Source organism: Peromyscus eremicus, chromosome 7 (genome assembly GCF_949786415.1).
Source record: "Peromyscus eremicus chromosome 7, PerEre_H2_v1, whole genome shotgun sequence".
Classification (NCBI taxonomy): Eukaryota; Metazoa; Chordata; class Mammalia; order Rodentia; family Cricetidae; genus Peromyscus; species Peromyscus eremicus.
The window spans coordinates 109,519,742-109,542,822 of NC_081422.1; the positions used below are offsets into that span (position 1 = coordinate 109,519,742).

General features: G+C 42.8%; 1 protein-coding gene and 1 long non-coding RNA gene across 2 annotated transcripts in view; one reads left to right on the plus strand and one right to left on the minus strand.

The window, feature by feature from the left end:
• The window catches only part of Gadl1 (glutamate decarboxylase like 1), a 159,035-nt gene that overhangs the window by 13,481 nt on the left and 122,473 nt on the right, over window positions 1-23,081 (plus strand). The window contains exons 5-10 of the mRNA XM_059267166.1: window positions 595-710; window positions 7,012-7,091; window positions 7,234-7,288; window positions 12,269-12,385; window positions 17,129-17,193; window positions 17,829-17,910. Coding sequence (XP_059123149.1) covers window positions 595-710; window positions 7,012-7,091; window positions 7,234-7,288; window positions 12,269-12,385; window positions 17,129-17,193; window positions 17,829-17,910 — 515 coding nt within the window. The remainder of the gene's footprint in view (window positions 1-594; window positions 711-7,011; window positions 7,092-7,233; window positions 7,289-12,268; window positions 12,386-17,128; window positions 17,194-17,828; window positions 17,911-23,081) is intronic.
• Window positions 14,457-16,745, minus strand: LOC131915501 (uncharacterized). Its single transcript, XR_009380346.1, has 2 exons — window positions 15,664-16,745; window positions 14,457-14,671 (listed from the first exon to the last, which is right to left on the minus strand). It is a non-coding gene; the product is annotated as an uncharacterized LOC131915501 (long non-coding RNA).

Below are 23,081 nucleotides of genomic sequence, written 5' to 3' on the forward strand. Positions count from 1 at the left end.
TAAATGCTAGGTCATGATATGCATACTTAACAAATGAGATGTCTACAATTTAGGATTTGCATATCTACACTTAAGATTTTTAACTAGCACAAAGGAATTCCTCAGCTGCCGGGAGCTTGCAAAGATACTTCTAAGTCCTCTATGTTTTTCAGGCAATGTTTCTTCAGAAGATTTCCAAACCATCTTGGCTTATTCTACACTGTTTTTCTAGGACTGGAGATGAGCATGCATTTCCATTTCAGTTTCACAAAGAGGTGACAGACAGGGTGACAGACAGGGTGTTATAAACAACACAACTTTGGATGCTCCTCCTAAATTCAGGCTCAAAGGCTGAAAGTTTTAGTTTGAAAAAAAAAAAAAAGTCCTAAGCCAAAAGGATAGGCCTAAATTTCCTTATTTTCTGAGAAAAAAAGTTTAGAAATTGTAGACATCCAGGAGAGTATAAATGGGACATTTGGGGTGTTTGGGTGACTCTCACAGTGAGCTTTTGTTAGACAGGGTAGTCCTAACTGTCCAATGCTTCCCAGTTTATTTGTTTCTTTGGGTGTTAAAACTTCATGCTGTAAGTTTGACATTTAAATTTTGTCTTTGCAGGTGGCTCAGTGTCCAATATGTGTGCAATGAATTTAGCTAGATATAGATATTACCCTGATGTTAAGGAGAAGGGCCTGTCTGGTTTGCCCCGATTAATCCTTTTCACATCGGCAGAGGTAAAGCATCATTTTTAATGTTAGATACATTTTTCCTCTTGAGAATGTATTAGTTAAGAGGGTTCATTTGCCTAAGGATTCCTGTTGTGATTTTTATCCTATCTATGTGTGATCGATATACTTACATATGATGTATCATTTTATTTCAAAGGGAAGTCAGATTTTATTCTGGTTTTATGACCCCTGGCCACTCAGTTTTGGTATAGCAACTTCATTTAACTTTGTAGTCTGACCACAGGGTGCCATATCCAATGAATGCACTTCTACCTACCATAACCCTTATACCTGAGGCTCAGGGAGCATCACGGAAGAGGGGTGGAAAGACTGCAACAGCCAGAGGATCAGGATGTCTGCCATAGATCGTTATCTCCTACACATAATAGGGAGCTGCACCCTTGAAATCTTAACAAGATCTTCACCATGACAACATCATGACATGTCAATATGGATGGGAGAAATCTGCCAACACCCCACCCCTGGATGAAGAGCTGTAGGTAGTTAATAGCTTCTGAGAGAGGAGGAATCAGTCCTCTTTAGGGACAAAGCCCCTAATGGGTTAGCTGGTTCTCAGTGGTCATCACTAAACATACGTACATATGCACAACAATATATGAACTCAGCAAGGGGTGTGTGTGTGTGTGTGTGTGTGTGTGTGTGTGCAGTAGATTTCATTTCAAGTGCTAGCTCTCTCTGTGAATCTTTCCTTATGTCTTGCTTTATCAGAACTCAGATCAGAACTGGTATCAGATGTATTCTCTATACCCAATTCCTTGCAAAATTAGTAGTGTAAGGGATTTTTATCTTTCTTTAAAAGATATAGAGGAAGGCAGGGGGATTCAGTAGCCACTGATGTCACACACACACACACACACACACACACACACACACACACACACACACCACACACAGAGGCAAACATAAAGTGATACACACACATATAACCCAGTGACACCCAAGTTCTTGCATCTTATTTCTCTGTCCCCTGAAGTATAAGGTGAGGGTGAGGATGAGTGCATGGACATTGAACTAGGCCAGATTTGAGTCCAGTTTTCAGCACATATTATCCGAGTGACCTTAGCAAAGGTGATCACCACCTCTGTGCTTTGCTTTCCTAGTTTGTAAAATAGTCTATCAGTTGGCATTTGTCTCAAATTACCCCCAAAATCCAGCAGCCTAGACCTACAGCTGTGTCACCAATTTTAAGCCTCCCAGCACTTGGAAAGTTGTGACATTCATGGCTGGGCTCTTTCCCATGGCCGGTACAGGAGTGGCCTAGCTGAGTGGTCCTAGGGACCTCTTTCCACCCTGTGTGTCCTGTGCACAGTGCACTCCAACAGGCAGTGCGAGCACTCCCTGAGAAAACTGGGGACATACCACCCACTGAGTTCTAGAGTCAGACTGGTACACTGTCATTCCAGGCTCATTTTTGTAGAAAAGCAAGACAACGCTCAGACCCAGATCCAAATGTCAAGAAAGTGGAATCTGAGCTGAGTGAACTTATGCAAGGTCTCCTTACAAAGGGTCTGGAGTCAAGGATTCCTGAGCAAATGGACCCACAAAAGCAATCCAACAGCCACACAGTGCTCACCAAAGAGTAGATGATTGCAAAGACTGAATGGGTTATTGCCTGTAAAGTGGAATCTGGCCCATATTAGAAAAGGAAGTAGCCATTGTCAATGGGAAGAGAAAGAGCCAGCCCCAGTGAGATAGGTATAAATTAAGAGCAGTCTTATCAGAAAGAGTCCTACACACTGTGTTCTACTTTTGTGTATTTCCAGTGGAAACCTCTGTTCATTCCCAGGTCAGGAGCTCTAGCTATCCCATCAAAAACTTGCAGTGGCCTCCTATCCAAGTACTAACCAGGCCTGGTTTTATTTAGTTTCCAAGGTCAGACAAGACAGGGCACACACACATGTGACTTGAAAGTGGAAAGTGTATCACTAGGCCTGGAAAGGTAAGCGTGGGATGGAGGTTATACGTGTGAGGAGGAGCTGGGTTGAGGAATAAGACCTGCCAAAAGAGAGCATGTATGAAAATGTCAAGAGGAGACTTGTTACTTTTTATCCTACTTAAAATAGAAAAACAAACAAACAAACAAACAAAAACAAAAACAAGACAAAACCACCACCACCAACAACAACAACAAAAATGAAGTAAAATTTGAACATTGTCTGTGACTTCCACTTGGGCTTTCCATTCATTTTTTTTTTCTAAGAGAAAAACGTTAGTTTATTTTAGCAAGAGTTTGTGCCTTGAGGGGTCCTCTGCAGAAAGGACCCTAGCCAAGTGCTGTGTTTTCCTCCTGCCTTTGGCTCTGGCTAGCTCTGCATTGACAGGAGAGCAGGAGGGAGGGTGGCAGGCCCCTTTGAAGACTCTCACCTGAGGGGTACCTCGCTGTCAGCATCTTACCTCTTCATAAGCTGTGTCTTCTGTAGGCAGAGAAGGATGTCTGGAACTGTGAAAATACTTACTCATAGGATTATTATGGGATACAGTTCCCCTCTCTCTGAGGCAGCTCCAACTATTTCAGACTTAGGGACTCAAGTCTTTGGAGTTACGGTCCTGCTTCATCCCCTGGGCAGGCTGATGAAATCCTGTTTCTGTCTTCTATCCCATGTCTTTTTGCACTTTCCATCTTCACTTGGTTTAATACTTCTTTACTAGAGTCTTTTTCTGGAAGAGATGCCCCAGAAAAGGGAAGAAGTTCGATGGAGGTTGAGAAGGAAGATAGTGATGGGGTTGACCAGTAGTCCAGGTGAAGGGGGTGAGAAGACACTGGATTCTCATGTTATTATGAAGCCAGAACTAAGTGATCTTTCCAGTCTCCCAGGAGCATGGATGGCTGACATGCCAGCAGAAATTGGGTCCAGAAAACCGAACAAGTGTGAATCCCATCTCTGCAAGCTCACTTTGGCTTGAGAATACATTCATAGAGTCAACCTTTTCATCCCCATGCTACCCACAGTTTCTTCCTTTTCCTGCTGGAGTCAGAGCATATGCATTTCTTTCATTTCTATTTTAATGACCACCCCTTCATTGCTTATTATAACAAATCGACCCACTATTTAGTTAGAAAAAAGAATTACTCAATGTTGTGTTTAGTGAAGTTCTCAAGGCCTAGGGTAGTCGTTAGTTGTACATCATTGTTTGCTTTTAGGAGTTTAGTTAGTAGGTATTCAGCAGCCCACATCCTTCCATGGCTCCATCAGTCTCTTTTCTGTTTTCACCTTGTCCCACCTCCCTGCATCCCTGTCTTGCACCTTGGGTTACAGAATGCATATGTCTAGCACAGAAGGTATTTTTGCATACTCTCCTCTTTGTCTGTAATTTGCCTCTTGCTATCTACCAGCAAGATCATCACAGTAGACTCCTGAGCTGTCACTAAATCCACAGTATCCTTTCCAGTACTGAAAGGAGATCAAAGAAAAGGAGACATTTGGAGAGAAGTAGTAAAGTTTTATTTTTGAGACTGGATGAGTACTTTGCTATGAGTGTCTTCAGTACATAGTGATCATGGGTTGTTGAGGTTTATGAGCAGAGCAGATTATTTTTAGAACCAACACAAAACAGAGATCATTGTCTGGCACTACAAGACGAGGAGGGTAAAAAAGAAACTGTTACCTTCCAGGCAGTGACCCAACTAGTTCCTCCTAAGCATGGCTGGCACTGGGGAAGAAAGTGAGAGATGTAGGATGCTTGACTCAGAGCTGGTCCTCCTTCAGCCCTGTGCCTTAGTGCTTCCCCAGTGAGCTACTGCCCCTGAGGAACAGTGACCAAACATCTACCCACCCCAGATAGGGCATGTATGACACAGCAAAGAAACAACGCCACATAGTCTCTCCAGTGAACCAGTGAACTTACTGGGGTTACTTAAAGGAGTGTGGGTGATGGATAGGGTGTTGCATCCAGGAGCATGGGTACCCCAAAGTCAACAGCATTTGAAAAGCCAGTCCAGCATGGGACTCATGGTGGGACTCATGAAAGCAGAAACCCTGGGGTTGACTGTCAAGTGATTCAGCTGCCTGAAGAATTTCTTCTCCTGGCAACAGTTGATGAAGAGGGGCCTCACGAGTCTCCTAAGTTTCAGGAGCTCCCTGAGTCTTGTTGGTCTTCCTTACTTCCTGAGCCTTCCAGGAATGTTTTCATTCAGAGGAAATAGCTGCTGAGCAGGCCCTGACCTGGAACGGGATGGATCCCAGGCCTTCCCAACAGGAAAACAAGTGCCCTTTAAGATGTAGTATAGATCATGAAGGTGAAGGCCGTCCATCATGGTGGACCCATCATTAGGAATGGGACTAATTTTATGATCTTGGAGAAATCACCAGAGTGCTTCTGCTCTCCCTCCCTGAAAGGATAATACTGATAAATTCTGCTCTCCCTACTTGAAAATTTGAGCATCAAATTAGTTAGCCCTAGACCCACTGTATTCTGGACACAACAAACACCAAGGTGAAATCAGCAATTCGTCCTGAGAGCCAAGATCACAGGGAAAATATCCCAGGTCACAGAAAAGCATCCTCACAAGATCCAGAAAGTGAAACTTCAGCTCGGGGCTGACTTTCATGTTGGAGCTTGTTTATTGTTTCATCTTCGTGGAAACTGGTACCCACTGGGGTGGGTATGCCGTCTGTAGATTTACAAAGCCTATGGGGAGTCTGGGTTTTAGAATGTCCAATTTATCTTTGGTCAGTCATGGAAACAACCGCCGTTTACTTCAGAATGCAGTTATTACTTCTCAGGTCAAGCCATCTAGGTTTTCTCTTCCCATTAACTAGTCAATTTATGTGAAGTGTCACTGTTCTCTTTCCACTTCCAGGGCCCTTCTCCAAAACTCTTAGATTTCTGGCTTTTAGTTGGCAGACATTAAAAAAAAATTGTTGCTCTGCATTTGAGGGTGATACCGGGTTGTTTCTGGCCCTGACGTCCTGGACGCTAACTCCATGACCTTTCTTCTGATTCTGAGTCTAGATTTTTGCCAGCAGAGCATTGGTTGGAGGAGTGTGCTGTTGCTTGTGGGGAAAGGGCTGTGCTTTTCCTTACAGTCAGACGTCACTGGAGGCAGGCTAGCATTTATCATTAGGAAATCAATAGCTGTTCGGCTGGCAGAGCCCACATCTCTGGTGAGAAATAATTCACCTTGGCTATGTCACCTTCGTTGTGGCAGGCATGCTACCTCCAGCCAGCACAGGCAGCTGCAGCCAGTAGACATTAATTACATTTTTTGTGTACAATTATTGCCGTCCGATATGCATATGTTCTGTGACACCCTGAAATAAATGCATCCTGTGGGCACATGGGATGTGTCCTGCTTGATATTTGGAAATTAATTATTTAGGATGGTCTCATTTTTCCTGATGGTATGACTCCTTCTGCATTTTATTTTTATAGAGTTTTAGAAAAAGAACTTCCCATTTGACAAAAGGAGAAAAAAAATGACCACATTTGAGGGAATATATCAAGTTAAGTGTGAAGGCACAACTATTCTTCTAATGCATTCATCCCTACAAATTAAAGCTATTTTTTTTACAATAATGTTCCTTATCACCTTTGTTTTTCTGGCATGAAAAAGAAATGAATTGGCCACCTGTCCCCCTTCACACAAAGAACAGCATCTTCAATGTCTGAATGTAATTATGTTGTAGGCTTTGAGTGGTAAGGGTGGAAGCTCACTGTCTCCATCTTGCCAGTGTTTGTCAACAAGAGATAGGCTACATCTGCAGAACCAACTATTGACCTCATTCACATCGTGCTGGAGTACAGTTATTACCTAGGGGGTCACTTTGGTTCATGGGATGTTAGCCATATTCCCACAGGTCTAATTTCAGCCTTGTTCTCCATGTCATAAAATTGGTCAATAGTCTGACCAATGTTAAAATCCATCATTTTTCCCCAGGAAATAATTAAACCTTCTCTTATCACTTTTGAGGTAGCATCTTGTCTCTCCTCAGAGGGTTTCTAGTTGGAGTAGACTAGATTTTAAGCTTCCATGAGCTCCCCCATAATAGCAGTGTCAATAGCAACTTTTTAAATTCTTACAGATGCCAAGAGCCTCCAGTAACCACGTTTGTGCCATGAATTAAGCTGGGTTCACATGTTAACCCATGTCTTTCTCCGACCCTAAAGTCAACGGTCTCTGCCACTCATTAAACAGCTCAGTTCAATTATGATTTTCTTTTTCTTCTATGCAATCATGTTCCAAAGATTGTGCTGCACTATAAAGACACACTGTGGTTTAGATAATAAATAATACATGTTCCATACTCTGTATTCATCTCTGTCTCCCCCTCACCCTCTAATTCAGTGTCATTACTCCATGAAGAAAGCGGCCTCCTTCCTTGGGATTGGCACCCAGAATGTGTACTTTGTGGAAACAGATGGAAGGTAACGGGACAGGGGCAGGGGCAGGGGCAGAAGCCTCATGGGTAGAGGTCGCGGGTGGAAGGAAGAAACTTGGCCATCTAAAAGCACTTCTGTTGCCTGTTAAAGACCGGGCATAACTCAATGTCTTAACTCTATCCCTCAGAGGTAAAATGATACCTGAGGAGCTGGAGAAACGAATCTGGCAAGCGAGAAAAGAGGTGAGAATGAGAGAGAGATGAGAAGGGGGTGGGGAGGGCATCTGCCTACCAGGCAGAGTAGTGGAGAGAATGCAGACCACCAGCAGCACTCTATGAGGAGGTGAGAGAAGAGTGTGCTGTGGTTAAAATAGGAAACCTCGGTAGCTGTTTCACATCCGTCCTACTTCCTGGTGCCTGGCTCTCCACATTCTCAGTCATTCTCATTCCTGGGTGGCTGGAGTCTGTCAACACTGGTGTCATGATATTTGGGATTCTTGGCTCGATTGTCCCTAAAGTTTTATCGAGTCTTCCTGAAGAATTCCAGTATCCAGTTTCCTATATAGCTCTTCCTCCTGGACGCTCAAACACACATATCTGCAAAGCTTTTAGGGTGGGTCTCCATCTCTCCCTGTCCTCGTTTGGGGGATTGCTTGCAGTAACGCTTCTGTGCCAGAATGTTTTGCCTTTCTGAGCTGCTTGAATAGAGGAAGTCTGACCATGCTTTTCTGCTGTGACCCAGCAAGGCTGGCCTTGACACAGGATTCTGAAAGTGCTCCTGGCTGCTCTGTTCACTGATTACTTCTTGGGCCCAAACGCTTTGTTGCACCTATGCTGTCTTTCCACTGTTTCCTCCCATTCTACCCTCCCCCTCCTCAACTGCTATGGAGCTACAGCTATGCTTTAAACAGGTAGTTTAGGCAAATGGTCTATTCTCACAGGCGTTTGCACTTGAAGATGGATGCGTTCATTACTTTAAGCCTTAATATTGTATTTCTGCTGTTATATTCATCTTTTCAGATTTCATAACATTACTTCACCTTGGGATATTCTAAATTACTGTAGTTGGTCCACAGTCTATGCTAAACTTTTTAAATATTACATTTTATTTATTTGGAGGGGAGGGGGTGCATGTCATGGCTCACACAGGGAGGTTAGAGGACAGCTTTTGAGAGCTGGATCTCTCCTTCCACCATGTGGGTTCTGAGGAATGAACTTAGATTTTTCAGGCTTGGAAGCAGGTGTCTTTGTTCTCTGAGCCATCTTGCTGGCTTTAGAGTCTATACTTAAAGTCTGTGATTATTGTAGGTGCATTGCCTTCAGATGTGCGCCCTCAAACCTACATGTATCTTTTTAATTAACATCTTAATACTGTGTAGACATGATCATTGTCTGTGGGGTTCACATGTCACACTCTCACTTTAGGTAAAATTCTCCAAAATACTGTCAGGTGTTTTGTTTAGTTTTGTCTTTTTTTTACAGTGAACCTCAGATGCTTCCTTCTAGGTTTACTTTCATCTTTTCCTGCCCAATTTCCTGTTGAAAAGAACTTGTATGATGCTAGGCATGCTCAATGGTTGTGGATGCCGAGTATCCTGCTTGCATGGGTCATGTTCTTTCTTCCTTCCCTCCATTTCTCAAGCCACCCAGTGCTCTTCCCTTCCCTTTCCTTCCCCTGCCATCCCTTCCATTCCCTCTTCCTTTCTTCTCCCTCTCTTTCTGTCTGTCTGTCATCTATCTGTCTATCTATCTGTCTGTCTATCATCTATGTATGTATGTATGTATGTATGTATGTATCATCTATCTATGTATCTATCTATGTATGTATCTATGTATCTATGTATCTATGTATCTATGTATCTATCTATCTATCTATCTATCTATCTATCTATCTATCTATCTACCATATATCTATCCATCCATCGGTTTATCTCTCTTCTTTTACATTTTTCATTGTAAATGGCCTCGGACATTTACAGAGCAGATGTAGCACGCCTCTTAGTACTCATCGTGCACACTCAGCACTCACTGAGACTGCTTTCTCTTCCACCTTCACCCCAGCCCCTTCTGCCACTCCAAGATCTGTCTGACACAAACCCCTGGCATCATTCCATTGATCCATAAATATCTGTGTATATCTGTAAAGTAGATGCAATCTTATTTACTAGTATTATGATTATATTTAAAGGCAATCACTTAATATAATCAAATATTCAGTCTATCTTAAAAATGTCCCTTTACTTTTAAAAAAAACAACAGCTGGCTTACTTAAGGAAGACTCCACATAAGGTTGCTATGTTATGTATGGTTGGTAGGTCAGATAGATTTTTGCTAATCCACAGCTTCTTTCCCCTCTACGTTGATGCCCTGAGTTGATGTGGAGAAGCATGCACGTCCCTGGGTTTATAGCTCACACTGAGGCTGAGAGACTCTGATGTCTCCTCCACACTGTCTGTCCTCGAGTCTCCTGTACTGTGGTGCTTACCTTCGTGGGATTCAAGCAAGATTTCTTTCCACGTTTTACATTTTGTCCTTCCTTGTGGAGACACCCCTGCCTCCCTCTGTGATGACATTGGTCAATGGGATCCACCCACCCACTGTCAAGCCCTGCTTACCCCCACCTCTCAGATCTGGCTACCCTAGTGATCATTGGCTGGAGCATTCCTTCTTTAGGTGACTTTGAACTCCCTCTCCTCTCCTCCCTCACTCATTGGCAGGCTTTCCACTACACACAAAACTGCTTCCTCATCACTACTTAATTTCCCCAAGGAGATGATTTCCCCAGGCTAGAAGGATACACACTTCCTTGTTTTGCCTGATTTACCAATTCTCAATGTTCTGAGATCATTTTCTACCCTCCCTTAAACACAGCCTCCTGTGTTGGTGTCATTAACAATTCATATTTCTAACATAGTTGCTTTGATTCTACTGTACTCATTACTTCTCTTCTTCAATTGGTGGTTTGTCTTGACACCCCAGGTATAGGAAACTGACATAATTCTCAAGTTGAGAACCTGAGAACAGAAGTTCGTGAAAAGTGAAAATTGCTTCAGGCACATTGAAAAGGAGGGCAGCAGGGACACACTGGTGTTTCTGCCCAGTTTCCTTTGAAGTCAGTGCCTACGTTGCATGGATTCACCAGCAACCAGCCTCACATCCATTTGGAGACAATGCCCCATGGTGGGAGGTTTTGTGGACCTCAGTGGTTCAGACCTGCTTGTCTGTGTTTTAGTGTTTCCTTCTTATTACTTCAGACACAGGGAGCTGAGCATCAGCATCGGTTTTTGTGCTGGGGATGAACTCTCTGAGCCACGACAACCCATTAAAACATCTTTTAGGGGTGACCTTTGCTTGATACCATTATGAAGACGGTGCAAACTGCAGGGCACCAACAAAGTAGTTATTGACCAGCCCAGCGAGCAGGACCACTGAATATTTCCAGGTAGTTTTGAGCACGAGTGTTTGAAGTGACAAATTTTCTTATGGAATACAGCTCTCAGGTAGTGTGCGATCAATACTGTTTCCTGAACTTTGTAGTTCATGGCAAGAAGTGAGGAAAGAAAAACACAGGGAAGGTTAAATCCACACATAAACATGTGATTTCTGAGCCTATTAAAAGCACGTGATTTGATAGGTAAACATAACCCATTAGACTCTTCTGCTGGCTTCTACAGGCATTTTTGCAAATTTGTCAGAGCATCATACAGTTTATGAGGAAGAGCCCACCATTCAAGCTGCTGAAAACAGTCTTTAGCAAATAACATTTGTATGTTGCCTTGCATGATTGATGTGACTCTGTTCTCATTCTATTTAGGTCACTGACATGATAAAGACTTAATCAATTGTGGTTGAGTACAGGGAAGAATTCCCCAAGCTCATGGTTCCCCAGTGGAGGCTCTGTCACCTCCTGGCCTGGCTCTGAAAGGGTTGGGGTAGACCCAGCCCTGTGTGTCACAGCTGTCTCCCCAGATGGCAACTGGATTCATTCTGTGCTGTCACTCTGACTCCTGGGAATCTCAGTTGGGGGATGTGGGACCCAGTGGCCTTGCTCTGCCCCACTTTCCATTGAGAAATAACATCTTTCTGTCAAAAGGTCAGTTAAATTGTAATAAGTTTGGTTCAAACACAAGTGCCTACAGCATGCGAGGAGATAAGATTCTATTGTGATAACAATGAACTTCACCATAAAACTGAGGGAAATCAGCTCTAAGCTAAATGAGAGTAAAACAATTTTCAGAGGAAATAAAATGTTAGGAGTGTCTTATTCCTCAAATGTTTTGAAACCCTAGAGTCATAGCTACCCACAATCCCACAGTTGTCTGTAAGCTGTCTCTGTCACAGTAAGTAATACACCTCTGCCACCATGCTGGCATTAATAAGTTTGGAAACATCCCTTTCTCCCTTTCCTTACCTGATTGGCATGAAGCCTGCTGGTGTGTTCACCGGCTAACTTGCTTGTAATTGTTTTTCATCTCTGTGTTACACCTATGATCTCCTTTTCTTGCCCATGGTCCACTGAGATCTGCTCAGTTTACAAGATGCAGGCATCAGCTGTATGAGGAGAGTACAGAGACAAGGATGAGGCAGGTCCTCTCCCCATCACATGCCGTGAATTTATCCAGGGCTGTCCCCATATGGACAACCCTCCCCTGTGACATTGCCTCCTTCTCTCTGTTCTCAGCTTGTTCTGTGTCTACACTTGATTTTTTTTCTTTGGCTGCCAGCTGTATTTACTTAGATAAGCAGACAGGCCTGTGTGGTTCACCCCTGGGGCCAGAATTTTGCCCACCAGTCCTGCCTCTATTTATTTAGGTGAGAGGGGGCAATACAGGCTTGATAGAAGCCCAAGCTCTTTGCTCAAGAGCAAGCAGGAAGCCCCCAGATTGACATTTTGTCATTACCGGTGGGGTTATCAACTTTGGACCTGGGCCATCACCAGACAGAATGCAACCGACAGAAACTGACAGCAATAATCTTGACTCTAACCATTGATCTGGATCAATGGAGGACCACATTATAGCATTTTCTCACTGTGCTCAACCTCTTTATAATGACCCAAGGCCACATAGTATGAAAGTATCCAAACACTCACTGAATCAACCATTACCTCCAAAGAGGCCCTTTTTGGCTCCAGATCCATAACCCCTGTGTTCACCAGCTTCCAACAGGGTGGATTTCACAAAGATGGTGAAGATTCTCTCTGTGATTGGCTTCTTTCTGCAGGGGGCAGTGCCATTTCTTGTCTGTGCCACATCTGGCACCACCGTGCTGGGTGCCTTCGACCCCCTGGATGAGATTGCTGAGGTCTGTGAGAGGCATGCCCTCTGGCTCCACGTGGATGTAAGTTCATCTGTGTGTCCATATCTGTCTAACTTCCAAGTCCTTCTCCTGCCTTCCCAGCTTCTCCTGCCTTCCCAGCTTCTCCTGCCTTCTCAGCTTCTCCTGGCTTCCCAGCTTCTCCTACATTCCCAGCTTCTCCTCCTTCTCAGCTTCTCCTACATTCCCAGCTTCTCCTGCCTTCCCAGCTTCTCCTACCTTCTCAGCTGCTCCTGCCTTCCCAGCTTCTCCTACTCTCAGGATCTAGAAGCTTCCTACTTTCAGTTGTGCTTCTCACTTGGGAAATGAGTATGTCATTCCTTTAAGGCTTCCCAAAGATCCTAAGACCTCAGATCTGTTTTGTTTTGATTTTGTTCTGCGGATTCCATGGGACTTTCCCATGAGCCGTCTTTTTGGTCCCTGAATCAACAAGGCAATGCAGTGTTTAGGAACAGTGACAGTGGAAGCAGGAGGTCGTGAGTTGAGTTCTAATCCGCATCATCTTCCTGTGCTCAGCTCTGTGTCCGCAGTTGCTTTGGTTGCAGGGAGTGGGGGGGGGGGGGAAGAAGGCTGATAAAATCTGGAGAAAGTATCTTCCAGCTATAAAATCATATGATTCCAATCAGTAAGAAAATGCAAAAAAAGCCTATCCTGCATTATATAATTGCATGTCTTAATTAAAGCAGGTTTTAGCTGGATCCATAATAGATAATTGTTTGAGGGAAATTGATATAATTTATATTCTTCATAATTTTCCAACTTCAAGGGTTGGATTTTTTTCTAATTCATTTCATAAGTCCTGGGGTTGTTCAGAACACATTTTCCTCTAAGCTAAAGGTAATTTTTATTAAAGGTCTACTTATTCAGGGTTAAAAAGTTGAATCCAGCCAGCTAAGTGTGCTTAACATGGCTTTTCCATTCCCTCCCTTCCCTCCCATTCCTTGTGTCTCTCCCTCCTTTTCCTTTCTTCTCCCTCTCCCCATTCCCCTTTCTTCCATCTCCCTTCTCTTTCTGCTCCTTCATTCCCTGTCCACCCTCCCCTCATCCTTCCCTTCTTCTCTCCCCTTGTTTTCCTCTTCCTCCCCTCCCTTCCCTTCTCTTCTTTTTTCTTGTACTCTCCTCCCCCTCCCCTTCTTCTTCCTTCCTTTTATTCCTTCTCTCTCTTCTCTCCCTTCTTTTTATCTCCCTGCCTCCCCTCCCCCTTCTCCCTCTTCTCTTCTTTCATTTTATATGAAGTCAGACATTCAAGGATTTGGATGTAGCCTAGAAAAGGGATGGTTGAACATGCTCATGAGGCTTCAGTGCATCTTCCCGGGCAGGAGAGTAGTCAAGATGCTCCAGATCAGAAGAAATATGTAATAATTTGCTGAGCAGAAGATGACCAATCATTAAGGAGACATCCCTGCATATAATTTTATAGTTCACAGCATTTTATTCTTTGGAAGTCAATTGAGTATAGAATGATCAAGAGAGAGCACTTGAGTCCTTAAGGTTTTCACTAAGTTGATGGTAATGTTGGGTGAACCAGACACAGGAGTCACAGGCATGATTAACACACCAATGGCTATGCTTCAGGTGAATTATTTTTTTTACTTCGCTTAATGGAGCTTGAGTATTCATAGCTGTTCATTTTTTAACTTATATTTTATTGATTTTTATCACCGTAGAGATGTGGTAATATTTAATGTCCTAAAAAATAGTGTGAAGTGAGCACTTTTGTTAACCATGTGAATAAGGAGAAACAATTGAATACATCAACATTCTCCTTAAATACTTCACTCTCTTAAGAGAAACGTCAATGAGGTTATAAGTTTATGCAGAACATAGCAGCTATGGTAGTTTTGAAATTAGAAATGACCTAGAGAGATTTATGTGGCTTAGTCAGAATTTCAATTTATAAATATGAACAAAAAGATCTATTTTTTAATTAAGGGTTAAATTTTGAAGACAATAATTAAGAATACATTTAAGGTGCAGCAGCTTATTCTGTTTGCACATGGTAGACATCTAGCAGTGCATGTCACATTAGGTTAAACTTGACCACAGCTTCTCTGAGTAGATGAAAGATATCTGAATAAAGGAAACAAACGCATCCTAACATCAAGACAGTGTTTATTCATCTTTTATGTGGCAGGTGTCTAATCCGTTGGACAGTTTGATTACAATAGAAAGTAACTTATCTTCAGGGAACTTCATACACATACACAGTCCATTAATGCTAAAAGTTACAATCGTTGTTTTGACTTCTTATGCCTTTTTAAGGGAATTTAATTCATTCCAGTTCTGTTGATGTCTCTTTTCGTTTTTCCTCTGTAAGAATGAATGTGAGACTCCTTAAGGCTTGGTCACTTCTGAAGTAGGGGCTGGTGACATCCGCTAGCCCACAGGTTCCCGGCAGAGTTTCCCATTCCCTCCCACCAGTTGCCACAATTCACACGGAGCATATGAGCATTCTATCTTTCTCTATTTCTTGAATAAGGTCTCATGAACTTGCTAGATAGGCAAAGATGACTTTAAGAATCCTTCGTCCTCCTGTCCCCATCCGCCAGCTGCTGGGATCACAGGCAGATGCTATACTCCCTATTTGTATAGTGCAGAGGATTGTACTCAGAGCCCTGTGAACGACAGACAAGCATTCTACCAACTAAGCTATGTCTCCAGCCCATATTGTCTTTAAATTCATGGGCTTTGGAGGCTGTGAAATCTTGGTTCTACTCCTGCCTCCACCCGTATTTCAAGGTTAGCTTTATTTATTTATCAGCCAGTCAATAAGAAAGAAATATCTTGTGATGCTTAGTATGTACTAAGCACTCAGTAACAGTCTTTACTAGGGTAGAAAGTCAAGGTCCTTCACCGTAAAAGTGGTTTGATGTTGCAGATACTAGAGTTAAGAGCTGAGAAAGGGAACGAAGGAGAAGTAGAGCCCTGCCATCAGCAGTGGATTCTTCTTTTTCTCCTTTTAAATCTATTGAGAAATAAAATTGTTCATGGAGGCTCCCTATCCTGCCCAGTGACTTTGTGAACCAATAGAAGACTTCTCAATTCTCATTATTGTAAATGTAAATGTGGCTCCGTAGGGTTGGGAGGTATGTATTTGGGGGTGAAGAAGAGTCAGGGATTGTATGAGGGGCAGGGTATGAGGCTGGTTAACTGCGTGGGACCAGAAAGGGCTGTGACCAACATGTCCTGCTTGCTTCCAGCCTTAGTCAAATCTGGTCTTTGTGGAGCCTGTGGGATGTGGCAGCATGGAGAAGGTGGTAGGAAGGACACTAAGTGACAACCCCAGTTTATTAACCCTTTACCTGGGAATTGGGCATTCACAAAAATTCAGGAAACACAAGAGATTATGGAGTCTTTGGGGATTTCTTTGAATCAGGAGTCCACTGGGTCCAGGGTCTGAACCTTGGTGATACATTCACTCTTAGCAGAAGCCTGATGCTGGAGTAAGTTCATCCTCAAGCTTATACTGCATCACCCAATAGCCTCAGCCTTGCCTCTCCCTGAATGGAAGAGTTATGCTTGCAGGAATTTAAGGCCATGGGGTAGCTGGTGCTGTACTATCTTGGCTACCAACGGGCAGCGTTAGCAATACTCTGAGAGCTGTAGAGTGTCTCATTTACTTCTTCTATCTCCAGGTTGCACACATCCTGCTGCTTTTTAACCATGGTATCTGTCCTCCTTTAAACTTATTATTGAAAGAAAATGGTGTTTGCCTGCTAGGCAGCTCTTGAGCTCAACTGTTGCCTGAAGCATTCTCATTCCCCTCAACCTCCCATGATATATTCTCTAATTTGGCCAAATGATCACTTCAACTAAACCATGATGCTATTAGGTAAAGAGAACAGGTTTGGGATCCTCAATCTGATTTTGATTGCCCATGATACCCCAGACAATCTACCTAGCACATCTGAAAGTTAGTTTTCCTGCAGAAATAGGGATGGTCATATCTCCATCCTTCACAGGATGCTGTGGGATTTTATGGGGGAATCTCAGAGCATTCAGCAGGGCTCAGGGTCCAGTGCTCCCAGAGTCTCCCGTGCAGCCACCCATCATTTTTCTGAACAATTTTCAAGATCCAGATGAACTCTTGAGTGCCCCTATTTGGATTCCTCCTCCCTTCCTTCCTGACCCCTTCCCACAAGCCTTCCCATTCCTGTTCTTTTTCTCTGCCCCATCCTCTGGTGCTCAGGAAGTCATCTTTCCAATAAGCAACTTCCTTAAGGTCTGAGCCCCCTCTCTCTTATCCTCCTACTATATTACATTGGCAAATATTTCTGAGAACCAGTAGGCCAAAAAGATCTCATCTTCCTTAGAGAATATCTCCTCCTACCTTACCCCTGTTGACCTTCTAGCTACCTTGCCAACAATGTTCTCATTCATCAGATGGAATTCTAGCCTTTTGTTCATGACTCACAGTACAGTATGTGTAGTGACACTGTGAAGATGTCATCTGTTCTAGATCCAAGGCATCAATAGGGCATGGGCTGTAGCTTTTTAACCTTTTTTGGTCTACACAAAGCTCAATTGGCTATTAATATACCCATTTCTTTTGTGTGGCTTCACATCTGAGTCATTGGGGACCCATCTACTACACTGGGGTTCTGATTGCCTAGTTAGAATGCCTGATTAAACTCCCCAGAGTGCAAGTCAGTGAACATGATATCAAACGAAGTACCAAATGACACACACATGTGTAGGGTTGCCATGGACGTTCACGGGTAGGCAAATGACAATGAAGTAACTTTGGGTATCTAAATATCTCAACAGGCCTCCTGGGGTGGCTCAGCTTTGGTGTCAAGAAAGCACCGTCAACTCCTTCATGGAATCCACAGGTAAATTGAGCTTCCTGTTTTGCAGTGGACTTTTATTTAGGAAAAATAAACAATTGTTGGCACGTCTCCATCTGAGTGGCCTTTAGAAAACAGACCATGAGGGCTGGAGAGATAACTCAGTGATGCACTTACAAAAGGACCAAGTTCATCCCCCGGGACCCACAGGAAAAATTGCCATGTGTGGTAGCATACACATATACTCCCAGTGCTGGAGAAGCAGGCATAGGCCAGCCCAAGGACTCCCTGCTGTGCATCCTAGGCTAATCAGCAAGCTCCACCCCAATAAGACTGTTTCAAAAATCCAAAAGGCTGGCTGGCATCCTGAGGAATGATGCCCAAGTTCAACCTCTAGCCTCTCTCTCTCTTTCTCTAAACACACACACACACACACACACACACACACACACACACACACTACAAAAATTACTTTTCTGAAACAAAACAGCACCCAAATTGTTCCCATCCCTCAAATGAGGAACCGGTGGATTGGTAACTCGTACATGAGGCCTCATTAGTATCTTCCTTCTCCCTACAGTAGCTAGCCAAGCCCCTCTCCAAGTTCTCTCTCTCTCTCTCTCTCTCTCTCTCTCTCTCTCTCTCTCTCTCTCTCTCTCTCTCTCTATTTGACATGACAGGGCTGACTCCGTGGCCTGGAACCCGCACAAGATGCTGATGGCTGGAATCCAGTGCTCTGCTCTACTCATCAAGGACAAATCTGTAAGTTTTTCTCTGTGTTCTCCAGCAATCCAGTGCATTCAAACCCAAGATTTTGGAAGCTACATTGTTGCTCATTCCTTGCTGTCTTGGGCTAAGATGACCCCCAGGAAATGGCCGTGACCTTGAAATGAAAAATAGAGTCAGATAAAGAGCTTGTATTTCTTCCCTAGTAGCTTCGTGGATTTGAATGAGGCAGTATACAATCTTATTAGTCAGAGCAAAATGGTCTCTTACACCCTCATTTGGATTATATTTTAAAGCTTAGTTTTAAATGTTGCTTTCCCCCACTCTCTCATTGATTGAGTCTGGGATTTAAGTCATCTCAAAGTTTCTGCTCACTGGGAAAGTGGAACAGATGTGTGTCACACATTAACTCAAATGCTTAATATGCTCAGCTGGGGCTTAGCAGACCGTTTCTATGGGAGGATATTAGTTAAGGACTGATCGCAAACACTGGCTTATTGGAAATGGCTTGCTCAAGCTCTTTTTGGAGCATGAGGGAAGAGTTGGATGCTAGTCAGGATGACTGTTAGGCAAGTGGGACAGGGGCTGCTGAGCTCCTCTTGGCCAGAGGCATAAGTGACATGCTTTTTGTGGGTTAAATAAGGATCCTGTGGGAAGTGGCCCAGGCTGAGAAGTGCTACTTCATTCTTAGAAATGCCTCTTCAAGATCTGTGTTCAGCATGTGGGTGATCTTTCTCAGCCATCTGTTTACATCAAAGGGGACTCCCTTTGCCAATCTGAAAATCATTTCTGTTTTTTTAAAGGAGTTTTATTGCAAATGAAAACATATTTAAAACTCGAAGTTTTCCCCTTGCCTGTGGAGATATTTAAATGGTTTAAAAAAAAAAAACAAATAAATGTGATATTTGTATGCTAGCACCCTGTGTGTTTCGACATGGCCAAGCAGAATGTCCATCCAAAACTAAGAAAAGATTTTGTATCTACAGGAGTAGCTACTTTCAGAGATCTGATCTGTCTCCAAATGTTTTGTTAGGTTGGTTGTAGCTGACTATTCATAGGTTGACTGTTGATTGTATTCACAGGTTGATTGTAGTTGACTGTATTCACAGGTTGGTTATGGTTGGCTGTCTTCATAGGTTGATTGTGGTTGATTATATTCACAGGTTGGTTATAGTTGACTGTATTCACAAGTTGGTTAGAGGTGACTGTATTCAATACTACTCAACCTTTGGTTTAAAACTGCGCATTGACTGTATTTATAACTGGAGGTAGTTTAAGACTATTGTGCCATTTTGAGTCAAAGAACACTCAAGTTACTCACAGATGCATATTTAGGACATGATAGAAATAGGTGTAAACTCAACTTCCTCTTGGACTCGATTCAGGGACAGAACAGCCCAGATGCACACTGTGTGCCAGACATTTGGCATTTTCTTTCTCCCTCCTCATCCGACCTGAATGACAAACTATCTGTTGGAGTGACGCGCTCAGCAATGGAAAATTTAGACAGAAAGTTCCGAGTACTCTTTATATAACTTCCTAGCTATTCTCTCCTGTCTTTTTTCTCCAATCATATTTGAATGACCTCCCAAAGAACTGGCTCACATTTATGTAAGTAGACAATACACTTCTGAATCATGCACCTCATTAACAAGGGTTGCATCTTTATGTTTTTAAAAATGAATTCTTTCCTAAATTTCAATAACAACAACATGCCTGCTCACCCAGAGTGACTGAGAGTTAATATAGTTACATGTACCATGCAAGGAATTGAGCACTCAAAGCAACTGTCCAAGTTTTCTTGAGGAAAAACTCATTTTTCATTCACATGAAATAGAAAGCTCAGCCTGGAAATGAGAGAAATGGTGATCACTCCCAGGAGTTTTGTTTCTAAGGGTTTCTGTCACATTTATACCCGCTTTCTCTTCATTCTGCTTCATATTCGTTCAGTCAGTCTCTCAGCCAGTTGACTTGACTGACCTAGATAGGCTCTTCACTGTGCTTGTTCTAGGAGTTGAGCAGTGAAACATTTCCCACAGCCAGAGAGTTTATAAATGTACAGACAAGACAACCACAGAATAGATATATTTACCTCTGCGTGTGATGTGTGCTCATGTACACACATGTGTGCATGTGTACTCACCATGCAATAGCAAGAATAGGACAGAGACTGGCAATGGGATGTCCTCTTTAATTGCTTCTACACTTCATTGTTTGAGATAGTGTCTGTCATTGAACCCGGAGTTCACTGTTTCTGCTACACTAGCTGGCCAGTGAGCCTCTGAGCTCCACCAGCCCCCTGTCCCCACCCTTCACCCCCTGTAATGCTGGAATTATGGGTATTCACCACTGTACCTGGATTTTATGTGAATGCTGGAGATTTGAACTTAGGTCCTCATACTTATGTGGCGAGCGCTTTAACCACTGAGCCATCTTTCCAGCCTTACCTATTTGACTCTGTGATTACTGTTATACTGAGTACACAGAAGAACATCAAGATGCTTTGGTTATAAGAGCAGGAGCTATTACATTCTTATTCTATTCCTATCATCCCTAGTACCCACCACATAGCTTCCTTTTTAGTCTCTATGTCAGATATCTGGCCAATTCTATGTAGGGCAATTCAATGAAGGCTTTGAGTCTCTGATAAAGATGATAAACATGAGATGAAATTTCTCCCTTCCTTTCTCATTTGAGTGCAGTGCTAATAGAACCAGAGACACAGATCTCTGGCAGCCACCTTGTGAACATAAGGCAATGACCTTAGATTGAAACACCAACATGTCCGTAGTGTCAAAAAAGAAAGGAGAAAGTCTTGCGCTTGGGTAATAACTTTGAAATGTTGTGACAATTCTGAAAATACCCGTTTTCAGACTCTGTGACAGGATGCAAGTGACATGAAGTGTCCTTGGAACCATCTCTGTTGGGCAAGCTGTGTGCACAGCCGAATGCACTTCCATCTGATGCAGAAAAGGATGTAAGACTTTGAGAATTCACAGCAGAGACACACACGCTTCTCCCAGGTGCAAAGAACAATATGTGCAGATTTTCTAAGAAAAGAAAGTCCTTGTTCAATTTCGAAAGCTGAAAGGAGTTCACTGAGGCTGACTGAGCAGGATGAAAACGTGAAGATGAACAGGAAATGAGATGAAAAGTTGAAGCTGTGGGCAGACCACACCATGACTTAGAGATCATTCTAATGGTTTCAGAATTGATCTTTAGAAAGGGAGAGAACTTTAAAATTAGACAGTATTGGGACTGAGAGACGTCTCAGTGGTTAAGAGCACTTCTGCAAAGGACCTGGGTATAGTTTCCCGCAACCACATGGTGGCTCCTAACTGTAACTCCAGTTCCAGGGGATCCTACATCCTTTTCTCGCCTCTCTGGGTACCAGGCATGCATGTGGTGCACATACATATATGCAAGCAAAACACTTATAAAAAATCTTTAAAAAAATTGAAAACATTCTGAATAATTTTTATTTAGGGCAATGAATTAAAAGGGAGCAAGAATGGATGTAAGAAGGAAGGAAGGAATGCCACATCTAAGCACAAGTTGACGGCAAATGCACCAGTTACTTGTTTCATACTGTGAAAAATACCCTGGCGAAACCAACATTAAGGGAGGAAAGATTTCCTGGACTCACAATTGAGTCTACAGTCCGTCATGGTAGAGGAGTCATGGTGGCGGGCATACGCAGCAGCTGGTCTAATTGTGTTCATAGCGGAGAAGTCAAGGGCAATGGAGGCTGTTACTCAGCTCACTTTCCCCTTTATGTTCAGTCAAGAAGCCCAGCCCATGATATGGTGTCCCTCACAGTCAAGGTGGGGCTTGCTATTTCAGTTAACCTAATCTAGGTAGTCCCTCAGAGCATGCCCAGAATCTGCTTGTCCTCCGGATGATTCTAGATCCTGTCAAGTTGACAACCAATGTCAACCACCACAGTAAGGAAGCTAGATAAAATGTTATGATATCCTGATCTATATTACGTCAACTCTACAGAGCTGAAGGATCACTTGCCTATGAGAGGTGAAGGAGAAGCCAGTGTCATGGTTGACTCTCTTAGTGTTGACATGGCAATTGAGTGACTTATGCTCCTTATTGAGGTGAAGTAAGGGAAAATTTGAGCATGAAATCTCTTTAGTGTTGGATATAAGTATATAAATATGTAATATATAACATATTAATAATATATGTAATATAACAATATGTAACAAAATATATAAATATATGAATCTCATAGTGTTGGCTATCTAAAATGTGAGAATACCATCCATTTAAGTAAGGCAGCTGATATATAAGAGGTTTTGGCTAGAAAAGTCAACATAGATGACACCTGCTGTCTTAGGGGTGATTGAAAGCCTTCAGGGGACCTTTGGAATTAGAAAAAAGAGACTTAAACCTTTGTCTTTGTTTTAGGTAGGATCACTATTGATGTGATGAAACACCGTGACCAAAAACAGCTTGAGGAGGAAAAGATTTATTTGGCTTATATATCCTGAATCAACAGTCCACTGAGGAAAGCCAGAGCTGGAATTCAAACAGAGCAGGAACCTGGAGGCAGGAGATGGCACAGAGGTCATGGAAGGGAGTTGCTTACTGGCTTGCTCCCCATGGGTTCGCTTACCTTGCTTTCTTATAGAACCCAGGACCACCAATCCAGGGTGGTACTACCCACAATGGGCTAGGCCCTCCCACCTCAGTCACTAATTAAGAAAATGTGCTATTGGTTTGCCTATACAATATTTTATGAAGCCATTTTTCTCAGTTGAGGCTCCCTCCTATTTGATGACTCTAGCCTGTGAAGTTGACATAAAACTTCCTTCACAATTTTTAAGAATGTTGGGGATTGAATAGAAGAGTCAGAACTCCCAGTGAAGGCTGCGTCAGAATGGCCAGGAAGATAGTTAGAACAGGGGTGATGTAATGAACTTGAAGAATGAACATGTATGGAAATACATATATATATGTATATGTATCTATCTATCTATCTATCTATCTATCTATCTATCTATCTAATCTATCTATCTATATTTGTTTTTGTCATTGAAGTCTCTACAGCAGTGGTTCTCAATCTGTGGGTCACAACCCCTGGAGGAGTCAAATGACCCTTTCACAGGGGTTGCATATCAGACATCCCACATATCAGATATTTACATTACTATTCATGACAGCAGCAAAATTAGTTATGAAGTAACAACCACAGC